This window comes from Danio rerio, chromosome 1 (genome assembly GCF_052040795.2).
Source record: "Danio rerio strain M-AB ecotype USA chromosome 1, GRCz13ab, whole genome shotgun sequence".
In the NCBI taxonomy this organism is placed as follows: domain Eukaryota; kingdom Metazoa; phylum Chordata; class Actinopteri; order Cypriniformes; family Danionidae; genus Danio; species Danio rerio.
This window is the reverse complement of record NC_141021.1, coordinates 33,075,745-33,088,408: the sequence shown is the minus strand read 5'-3', so window position 1 is coordinate 33,088,408 and position 12,664 is coordinate 33,075,745. Positions and strand designations below refer to the sequence as shown.

At 33.7% G+C, this 12,664-nt stretch overlaps 1 protein-coding gene across 3 annotated transcripts in view; it reads right to left on the bottom strand.

Annotated features, from left to right (window-relative positions):
* The window catches only part of vps8 (VPS8 subunit of CORVET complex), a 227,585-nt gene that overhangs the window by 21,706 nt on the left and 193,215 nt on the right, over positions 1-12,664 (bottom strand). For all 3 annotated transcript variants that reach the window (XM_087236397.1, NM_001080616.3, XM_087236398.1), the window contains 1 exon segment: positions 5,951-6,031. In XM_087236397.1, coding sequence (XP_087092523.1) covers positions 5,951-6,031 — 81 coding nt within the window.

Genomic DNA, 12,664 nt, shown 5'->3' with positions numbered 1-12,664 from the left:
TAACACAAAGTGTTAAAATCAGTCAACAAATTTGATTTTATATTTCTGTGGTTGTCTATTATAAGGTTGTGTATGGTCATCTATTGGGAGTGCGTTCATGACTTCAGGAGGCTAGATCTTGTTAGCATTTTGGCAGATCAACTACTGCACCTTTAAGTAATAAAATTATTTAATTTTTTTTAAATAAGAACTTGCCGGTCATTAAAATCCAATCATTCATAGTTGCATCATCCACATGCTATTTATGTATTCTTAAACACACGTGCACAGTGAGAACATGAAGGCATTTATTTCTCCATCTGTTCATCCTGATCATCATTTTGGTATTACGTGACATCTTGATAATACTGATCCTCATTAACAAGAGTGTGAATTCTGACACAGAGACAGGAAACGAATGACAACACAAACACCCCCCACAAACAAAAATGACACAGACGGAGGTAGCTGATAATGAAAAGTCTCTCTGTACCACTTCAGAATGCCAATCTTCTTCAACTGGTAATGCCGAGGACAGATGTTAAGATTGAGAGTGTGTGAGAGGGATACTGGATAACTGCAGCAACTTCCTATTTCATCAGAGGATAAGGGCTTGGTAGTGTGATAGTTAACTGGACAATAGCATCAACATCAGCTACTAGAGTCTTGTGTTAAAATTATAATTAATTATTTTAGTTACAATAATCTTGTAATGTTTAAAAAAAAGAATAACAATGCTCATGTCTGATTTAGGCTTGTCACAATAATCAATATTTCGACTTACTGCACAACACATAAAACATAACTAAAACATTTTAGTTGATTGTGCAACATCTCTATCTCTGCTGGAGGGGTCAGTGTCAGTATAGTTAAACAAACACTATAATATTTATTATAACTCACTACAGTTTACTTTCATGTTGGTGCCTGACAACTGAGAAAAGATATAGGAGATATCGCAGCCTCTGTGCCTCTTTTTACCTTGCATTTTTTAATTAGCATTTATCATTATTTATGAACAGTGTCCTGAGTTGTAGCTAGGCGAAATGGACAGCCACCGATTTGTGGCGACGATGTGCGTACTCTGATAGAAATCTATGTTTAGAATTCTAAAATGCAAGGCGCTACTTGGCGCGCCATGGTGTCAAGCGGCACATCCGTTGTGTGACCCCCTAAATGCGCACACTATAAACATTTCAGGAATGACAATACATTTAGGGCATACTCACTCTATGCTATCCAAACCATGCCCAGGCCCATTTCCCAGAACGTTTGAGAAGTGTGAGTGCGCTGGATTGGGCTCACTTGGCACGGTTCACTTGGGCTTTGGCGCGGTACGCTTGTGTGTGAGTGCAAAACGCGCCTAAGCCTGAAACTGAAAGCTAGACGTGACTTTAAAGGGACTGTTTCATATGGATTTATTAATCATTCTTACCGTTCAATGAACGCAAACTGTCCAAGTTTATTAAAGACGCAAGCCCCTCACTGCACCACAGCTGCACCTTCAGCAAACCTCCTAATTCCTGCAGCAACAGGACTTAAGGACTGTTTTTGAGCGTCAAAATTGGCGGATCTGTTCAGCATAATATTTGACTGTGTGTCACCTCATCCCAAATGACTAAAACAATATAACTAGAGAAATCTCCACTGTGCAGAGCGAGAGCGCTTCTCTACTGAACAGCGGATCATCGATGACGTAAGCGTGCCCAGGCCCGAATGTAATGTGAGTGTGGGCCGTCGGGGGAGACGGGAGGGGGGACAAGCGTGCTTTGGCTCGGTTCGAGGCAACTGTACATAGTGTGAGTATGCCCTTAGTCGAGTGAATTCCTTAAATTATTCAAATTGTAGCTTACAGTACACAACAAAAGTGGATGGTTGTCACCATGGCTACAGACTACTCAGGCTTTTTGTGTGCTTGGCATTTACTATTTCTGACTAATTTAATATTACATCAACAAACCTGAAAAACAGATGAGTCATGGTTTGTGCGTGCCTGCAGTGTTAATATGTCCACTTATTATAAACATATGTGAGCTGGTTCTTTAGGCTTATCTAATAAATCGATCAAGTCTGTTTGAGTTATTAAAGAGGTCAGATGCAAAAAGCAATATAATGGCATTATTTCCTATATGAAGTACTTAGATTTCTCCCATAATGGACATATAATGGAACAAACCATGTATAGTTTAGTCTGATTAGGTATAAACTTCATTTAGTTTTTTATTTTACATTATTGCACAATTCCAAATTTATTGGGGCCAGAGGAATGTTCTTAATGAGGTCAAGTGTTATCCGATCACAGTAAATGAATAGCATGTGCACATGGTGGCATTGTAGCCATTCTCAATCAAGAACAAACTTACTGCTATTGGATGCCTTTTGACACTGGGACATTTTTTAACCAGCAGCATTGAGTCAACAAAGAGCTTCATTTAATTCAGTTGAGGCTCTTTAAATGTGTGTAAGTGTATGAGGGGGTGTGTAAATGCGGGTGAGAGTACATTTGAGTACATATATGATGGATAAACAGCTGTGAGTGGAAATAAAGGCACAAATAGCATCTAATGGTAAAGCTCTCTAATCTATATATACATTTAGAGCTGAGGACTATTACCTTCCCCACACACACAAACGCATCTATGAATGCAAACGCACACAATAATAAAATAAACTGTTATTCACAAATAATTTATTATTATTTCTATTTAGGATTGAAAAAGTATAGACAATATTTTTTTTGCTGCTTATTACATTTCCATTTTTAGGAGTTTCCCTTTCAGATGAAACTTTTTATGAGGAGAGCATGTAAAATTATTCAAGCAATGTGATTTATTAAGATTAGAATTATTTTATTTGGTGGTACTGGTTGTTTCACCAACTGTCAGGGTGCGGACCTAACTTTTATTCATTACAGGACATGCTATTTAAGTGTGCTAAATAAAAGTCTAAACGTATACAATAATGTAGTTACCATTAAACATGTTAAAATACAACACAATATTACTATACAAATGGTTACTGAAGTAAACTTTACCTAAAGGAAAGGAAATTATATAAATCATATATACAGTTCTCATTCTTTTTAACTAAAATGTTCACACCGAAAAAAAAAAAATTACATTGAAATTTGTACCTTTTGCAGGCTTATTTTGCAAGATTAAATCCAAAGATAAAAATAGACTCATAAATTCATAGATCATCCCTTTTTTTTTTTTTTACCAAAATTGGTAATAAAGGGTCCAAAAGGACCAAAGGAGAGCATTTGTTTCAATAGAGCCTAGAAAAGTGGTTAAAAGTGGTCTGCAATGCACAAAAATAGACCCTCCATCATCAGAAAATTGGTAAAACGGGTAAAACATGGCCAGGAATGCACAAACTTTCTGATATATTTAAAAGTTTGTGTGTGATTTATAGATATACTATATATTATGTGTCTCGTCTTCCAAACCATAGTATGCTAATTGAAGTTTCGCCTTCCTTGCCATATTGTTAAACAGTATTCATTACCTATTATTCTGATGCCAGAAAACCATCATCAAAACACATTATGGTCTGTTCCTTATAACCAGTAGCAAATCGTTGTGATGCCCTTTTCTGCATCACAATGCACCAATACATTTTGACACCTCTAAAATTGCTGATTATTAAAATAAGCTGAAGCTAATTTGTTGTGCATTTTAAAAAAAATAAAGGTTAAAAAAAAGAACTGTATTATGTTGGTTACATATAAATATATATAGTATATACATATACAGTAATACAGTAATACAGTATATATATATATATATATATATATATATATATATATATATATATATACATATATATATATATATTCATTCAGTTGAAGTCAGAATTATTAGCCTCCTCTGTTTGTTTTCCCCCAATTTCTGTTTAACAACATATTTTTTTCAACACATTTTCCAAACATAATAGTTTTAATAACTCATTTCTAATAACTGATTTATTTTATCTTTGCTATGATGACGGTAAATAATATTTTACTAGATATTTTTCAAGATACTACTATACAGCTAAAAGTGACATTTAATGCCTTAACTAGGTTAATTAGGTTAAAAAGGCAGGTTAGGGTAATAGGAAGTTATAGACTATCGAAAAAAAAAATATATATAGCTTAAAGGGGCTAATAATTTTAACCTTAAAATGGCTAACAGTACTGTAGTACTTGATTTAGTTTTCAGTAGAATAGTAGAAAGTTTAGTAGAAAAGCTGCATTTGAGACATTTCACAAATATTCCACAAATACAATGAGAAATTGTTGAAGAAAATAATGTTGATGTAATCTTGGTGTTTGCAATGATGTAAGTTTTTGAATTGTCCTACAGCTGAATCTCATCACTGAACCACTGTTAGGAAGAACTTTAACAGCATACAAAAACTTAAAAAGAACCAAGGCTTCTTTTCCAGAACAGCAGTGAACTTTAGTACTCATGACATTTTAAAATTAATCTTATAGTGCTTTCTAAAACACTGACCCTTACTTTTGAAAAGGCTACATAAAAGACTACAAAGATATTTTAATGACAGAGCTAAAACACTGACTTAAAAAAAGTTAGTAACATTAATGAATTAAATAAATAAATAAATAAAACAGATTAGGTGGCACATACAGTAAATAATTGAGCACAACTATATTTACAGCAGAAGACAGAATTATTTCACCTCCTATGATATTTTTATTTCTTTTCTAATATGTTTAACAGAGTAATAACATTTTTTTTAGTGTCCCATTATTTATTTATTTCAAAAAAAGTTATATTTCTACAGAGACCCGGAAGAGACGTGATGGCGAAGAAAAAAAAAACAAGTGGATGAAAAAAAAACTAATCTTAAAAGCATCTTTAAATTAAAAAAGAAAAAAAAATGAATTCACTTTCTTTCCATTAAAGCTGTGCGTCGATCAGCACCCCTTATTTGCAACCTCTGAATCAGTAAACTCATAAGCACTGACTGACGGTCGCACTCTGTATGATAAACTGATCCCAGATCAGCTTCTGTTCATGCCATTTAAAGTGAAACCTCTGTTATCAAACAAGTGAAGAGCAGCAAATGAGTCTCTCATTTTGTTTTGTTTTTTGATAACAGAGGTGTCAATTACCACTAATATATAATGAAAGCATACTTTAACCGTTTGTGGTAATTAAAGAGGAAATTAGTTGTGTTTAAAATAAAACAAGAAAGACGTCCAGGCAAGCAATCCCAAATTGTCCTACACTTTAGCTCCTCTTTAAATCAGTGTACAGCTGACCTGGGAGTCAGTCAGTCAGCGCTTATACATGCATTCATTGATTTAGAGGTTGCATATGAGGGATCAACGCACAGCTTTAATGGAAAGAAAGTGAATTCAGACTTTTTTTTATTTCAACATGCTTTCAAGATTAAAAATATGAGAAAAATATGGGAAAATACCTAATAATAGATTATATAGGTAAAATACGAGAGAATCCTGGCAAAAACAGGGTTGTCATGTATGAAATGAAGTGTTTGTCGAACAACAGTTTTGTGAGATAATGCAAAAACAAAATACAAAATAGTTTTCACGTTTATATAAGTGCTGAAAAAAAAAACTGAATTATATTTGTTCAGATGTTTAAAAAAAGTCACATTAAGCCTAATCATTTGGTAACACGTATATAGTATAATAATATAATATAGTATAGTATAGTATAAGTGGACTGTTTGCTTAATATCTGTTAATACTGCTCCTTCAACAGACATTTAACTGACTATAAGAAACTTTGCAAGTATGTCAACACACTGACCCTAATTTCAACCCCAACCCAAAAACAGTCTACTTATAATCTGATGAGAATTAGTTGGCATGTAGATACAATGTAACTTAAATTCAACCAACAAACCATCAAAATAAAGTGTGTGACCAATATTGATGTCTTCAACTGTATAGAGTAGAAGTGGGGAGATAAGAAATGTTACTGTTGGTCAGTCATACCCGAGATGGTCCTCTGTAAATAGTGCGGAACTGATCCCAGGACTGTGTCTGCTGGGCATCCAAAGTGGCTTCAGTCATCATCTGCATAAAAGAAGAAAATAAATAAAACCTCACAAAAACAGTTCAACACACTCACAGAACCAATACACCCTTGTCACTATTCAATTTGCAATGGTCAGAAGGGAACCCTAAAGGCAAATTCATAAAGCATGTTGCATAAAGCACATCAACAGTATATAAAACATAAGAACGTCAATGAGGTATATGAAGGGACAAACTTTGCTGCCAGGTATGGACTTTATAAATAACAGAATGCGCAACAAATAAATAAACCCTTTAAGAGTCAGTGGAGGAGTGTTGCTCGCATCAAATGTGACATTTTCATACATAAGCAGAAGATGTGGAAAAGACAAGTGATTAAAGCCTGATGGATGTGACATTTAAAAGAAAAACAGCAATATCAAGCAGAATGAACTGAAGCAGCGAAACAATTTCATACTGAGTTTGGTTGAATTCAAATGTCTATGAGGGAATATAAGTTATAGGTTAGTTAGCATGAGAACAAAGGTCACATAAATATTAAGAGAATTTTTTAAATGGTTATTTGACCATTTTTTTTATTTATTTATTTTTGATGCACATGGGTTTCTCTCTAGGTTTTTTGCACTTTACGTTCATTAATTAGTGAAGTTTGTTCCTTGTCACTGTCACCACTGGCGGGTTTTCTCTTCAGTGTTTGGACTTTTAGCAGAGAAAAATAGGCCACACTGAAACTGAACTTTAACTCTGAAAACTGGACAGACACGGTTTCAGTTTACTAGAACTTCTATGTTAAGCTGCATTGACACGATCTACATTGTAAAAGCACTTTAAAAATAAAGATTAATTAAGAATTGATATATTAAATTTATGTAATTATTTATATTTCAAAACCTTTTTTCATTTATTTTAAAGTTATGTTGTCTTAACTAACTAAAAACTAACATAAAGTTATGTTGTCTTATGTTGTGGTTATGTTGTCTTTTGTAGCGTGCAAGAGGACAGCAGTTAGCTTCTATACTTTCTATTCACTAGAGTTCATGCAGGTGAATGACATTAAACAATAAGCAAAAAAAAAAAAAAATAGCTGTTTCTTTTTTCAGGATTGATTTATACGTGAATACAATGCTTGTGCATTATTTAACTTATTTGTTTAGAATTATTTGTGAATTTCATTTATGTATATTTATGTTGTAATGAAAGAGCTTTCTGTCATTTTCAAAGCTGTGTGGTTCCGTAAATATAAGGACCGGATTTTGTTTGGTTGGCAGGTTTTGGTTTTTTGATTTATTTCTTTTTAGTTTGGGGTCTTTTTAACATCTGTGACCTGGAAACTTCATTTTTAATTGAAATTATCGAAGAAGATGAAGAAGAAGAAGAAAAAAAAAGAAGAAAAAAGATTTACAACAATTTTGCACATACAAAATACATAAACATTAAATATTCAATCATATGATTAATTAAGAAATTAGAGTAAAACAAATACATTCAGTAACATTGATACTGCTGGATCCATCGGCGCTGCTTCAGAAGTTGGGACTTTCTTAACTTTTCAAGTGCCGGTGGAAGCGTCAGCCAATCAGATCGCTGTATGCAAATACACCAGCTTAGACAGTAGCTGATTGCGAACTAATTTCATTGGCTGACATTGCTATGACAATCAAATCAGCTTCAGACACGCCTTCTATCAAGCGTTGGCGCTGAAGTCCCGTGTAAATGGGGCGTGAATCGCAACAAGATTTCTCATTGAAGTGAAAAGTTCTTTCGTGAGCTGTTATAATAATGGAGTGTGAGGGTGAATTTAGCACTGGAGATTGGAGGCAGGACTGGATGCACGTCACTTGTTTGCTTGAGTGAGTGTGACATAACCGGTTTTTTCACTGTAGTTCTAAGGTTGCCATATCCAAAAGCAAATGCTACTACAACTGCCACTACACAAATTAAAGATGCGATAGAATATGATTTTAGATATGCTTAAAGCTACAATTGTCGTAAACCCACATAAAAAATGTAAAATATTCCAATTAGTTACAATATTGAAGTTTTGTACAGACATGTAAACTTTGTAATAAAACTATTACCATTGTCTAATAAGCCATACACCCATGACTGTTTGACATTATTCTCTGCACCTCGTGTACTGAGTCAGTAAAGTGCCACAGACATCTTCTCCGAGTGCACGAGGACACGACAGACCGACAGACAGACAGACAGACAGACAGACAGACAGACAGACAGACAGACAGACAGACACACACACACACACACACACACACACACACACACACACACACACACACACACACACACACACACACACACACACACACACACACACACACACACACACACACACACACACACGCACACACGCACACACGCACACACGCGCACACACACACACACACACACACACACACACACACACACACACACACACACACACACACACACACACACACACACACACACACACACACACACACACAGAACTCTTGAAGACTCAACAGCCATTGTAATCATCATTTATGGCGTCTGGAAAAAAGTATTTTTTTCATTACGCGAGGTATCAAATTCCATCAAAACATCCAATGGCTTTGTCGAGTCAGTAGAGTGTATGAATCCTCTTTAAAGTATACGATTCATTAAAATAGAAGCAAAATAACTTTCAATACAAGTTGATTTTATAAAGCTTCTAAATAGCTTTGCATTAAGATTTTTTTTCTGTTGAATAAAAGACTATTTCCATCATTGAGGATTCCAAAAAAATGTGTATAAAAAATCTTATCTCATCTCGTTATCATGAACACAATATTGTGTCTCATCTCGTGGAGTAAGCATCTTGTCACATTCCTACTGGGTAGTACTGCATAGTTTCCACACACATGGATGATCGTATTTGAGGGATTATAACTTATAAATCTTCAAAAAATAGGATGAATTCTAAACCTTCCTCGTATAATCTAAAAAATCCATATTGAAATATTGTTGGCTCTGATTTACAGCAGCATTTACTGCTAAAATTACAGACAGGCACATCTTGAACAGTGACACGTTCACTTATTTAAAGACACATTCCAGTGTCCTCCACACCAATCAGAATCATTTCATCACTATGGTTTGGCTCAAATCAGCCTCCGGTGATCAAAACCCTCTCAGTCTCTGTCATCCTTCAATGGCTTCTCCAGTCCCAAAGGCATGAAGTCAAGCACAAACCCTAAAGATCTGCCAAAGTCCACCCGAGCAGAGGCTTGAATGTTCCAGGAATAAAAAGCAAGAGTATCCTCATTTTACCTCACTGGGCCTCTATATATAATCAGAGATTGTTTTGAGTGGCACAAAGGACAAATGCTGCTGTCACTGCAGAAGGATAAATGCAATTATTGAGCCCTCCCTTCAGCAGAAAGAAGGAGATGAATACTGTCATGCTGCTTCAGTTTTCTCCGTTTATGGTGCATTGAGCTGAGGTACGCAGATTTTGCGTGACAGATTTTTCTGGGAAAGGTAGGATAATTTGGTTGAGCGCTCATTAAACCCATTATTTATAGACAACATATTTAAATAAACAAATTACACAGTTTTCTGTTGACCAGTGGCTTTCTTTGCTTTAAGGGAAAACATTTGTTTGCAAAAAAAAAAAAAAAAAAATTTCTACACCTTAAAAAAATTGTGTTGAAAATGTCTATAAAAAGGTCTAACTGACTTTTAAAGATGTTTTCTCTTTCCTGTGTCACTTAGGATCAGCCCCACCAGAAGATGTATGTGTTTTGTTTAGAATAAACATGATGGGCTCTATTTTGATGATCTAGGCGCAAAGTCCAAAGCGCAGGGCACAAAAGCATTAAGGGTCTGACCGAATCCACTTTTGCTATTTTAAGGACAGAAGAATCTGCTTTTGGAGGCCTTTTTATATTTATTTTTGGTTTTTATATTTATTTTGGCTGGAAAATAATATTTTTGTAATATTTTAATCCTTTAATTCTTTGTCATTTGTAAAAAAAATATTTTCATATTGCATCCTGTGTGTTTAAGCAAGGTGCACAACTAACAAGCTCTGCACAGTACTTTAGACCTCCTCTTAGCTGGTATATTTAACAGTCTATTCTAGTTCCTCAAAATAGCAACGCACCAGCAATGCACCTCAACACACCTCCTTTTTTAGTCCAGTACGCCTTTGGACGCACATATGAGTGCAAATGCATTTGCTATTTAAACAGCATGCTGCAAAACATCAAAATGACTCTTGCGTTGAGCTGATACTAGCAAACAACTGCTGAGTCGCACTACTGCTGTGCAATTAATCGAAAATCCGGTTTGGATTTCGATTTTGGCTTCTAATGATTATGTAAAACCATTAATCGAGATAAACGATTATTCCATCATATACCGCCCCCTTTACAGTTGTACACATTTGTTGCTCTGCAAAGCTCAGTTCCCACGTGAAAATAATTAAAAGCATGTGCTGTTATGTAACGTTTGCGCATCATTCATATTTTCAAAAGCGCGAAAAAGCACATGCTCTTGTGTGTCCGCGCCGCGCTTAGCCTCGGACAGGTAGTAAGTGTGGGTGTGTGTGTGTGTGTGTGCGCGCAAAGCCTTGGACAACAGAGCACACACGCCAACTTAATGTGAGCGCTTTAATCATCAAATACATGGACATTTGTGTTAGAGCGCGGTGTTAGGTGATTATTCATAATAACCGTCATTTGTGTAATAAACAAACAGGTTGAGAATCAAAAGACATGTGAAAAAGGAAACCATATCAGAGCCGCACCCTTCTTAAAGTGACATTGTGTGATATTCCTGCTGCTGACTGTTTTTATTATTAATCAAACAACAAAAGGAGAAAATACCTCACTGCTCTTGACTGAAGGACTTTTGTATCTAAAGTTTCTTCCTTACAGTGAAGATGCTTAAAACACAGTTTAAACATAACAGATTTAATAACTAATTTCTAATAACTGATTTCTTTTATCTTTGCTATGGTTACGGTACATAATATTTTACTAGATATTTATCAAGATACTAGTATTCAGCTAAAAGTGACATTCAAAGGGTTAATTAGGGCAAATAGGCAAGTCATTATATAACAGTGGTGTCTTCTGCAGACAATCAAAAATATATATTGCTTAAGGGGGCTAATAATATCGAGCTATTAAAATAGGTTTCAAAATATTTAAACCGGATTTTATTCTAGATGAAATAAAACAAATAAGCCTTTCCCCAGAAGAAAAAAAATATAGGAAATCCTCTGTTAAACATAATTTGTGAAATATTTATGTATAAATATAAATTCACAGAAGGGCGAATATATTTGACTTCAACTAATAATCGTTTTGAATAATCATGATTACAATTATGACCAAAATAATTATGATTTAGATTTTTCCCATTACCGAGCAGCCCTAAGTCGCGCCTTGTGCCGGGTGTATGATAAGACCAGATGTGTCTTGTAGCAAAAAATCTGTGAATTAAATTCCTTTCAATTTAATTAGCATCCTTAATTAGCATTCCTAAGCATCATGTTTCCGTCAATAATTCAATTCCATTCATTTTATATTTATTTATATAGCACTTTTACAATGTAGATTGTATCAAAGCAGCATAGAATACATAGAAGTACAAATAAAGTCCAGACTTCATATATATATATATATATATATATATATATATATATATATATACATATATATATATACATATATATATATATATATATATATATATATATATATATATATATATATATATATATATATATATATACATATATACATATATATATATATATATATATATATATATATATATATATATATATATACATATATAATATATATATATATATATATATATATATATATATATATATATATATATATATATATATATATATATATATATATATATTCACACAGTTGTAGTCAGAATTATTAGCCCCCTTCAAATTTTTTTCTTCTTTTTTAAATATTTACCAAATGATGTTTAACAGAGCAAGGAAATTTTCACTGTATGTCTGATAATATTTTTTTCTTCTGGAGAAAGTCTTATTTGTTTTATTTTGGCTAGAATAAAAGCAGTTTTTAATTTTTCAAACATTATTTTAGGGACGAAATTATTAGCCTCTTTAAGCTAAATTTTTTTTTATCAGTAATCTACAAAACAAACCACTGTTATACAATAACTCGCCTAATTACCCTAACCTGCCCAGTTAACCTAATTAACCTAGTGAAGCCTTTAAATGTAACTTTAGGCTGTACAGAAGTGTCTTGAAAAATATCTAGTCAAATAATTTTTACTGTCATCATGGCAAAGATAAAATAAATCAGTTATCAGAAATGAGTTATTAAAACTATTATGTTTAGAAATGTGTTCTCTCAGTTAAACAGAAATTGGGGAAAAATAAACAAGCGGTCTAATAATTCAGGGGGGCTAATAATTCTGTACTGGCTACTAAATATAGTTGAGGTCGATATGCTCCAAAAATTGTCACTTGCTAAATTTTGACAAATATCCAAAATAATAAATACACAACATACAAACAATTTGCTGCAGTGTCCTGCTTAAAGGTTTAACTGACCCCAAATGATTCCCTATTTACTTACCCTCAAGTGGTTTCAAACATTTATGGAATTCTTTTTTATGTTGGTCACAAAATACCATATTTTGAAGAAT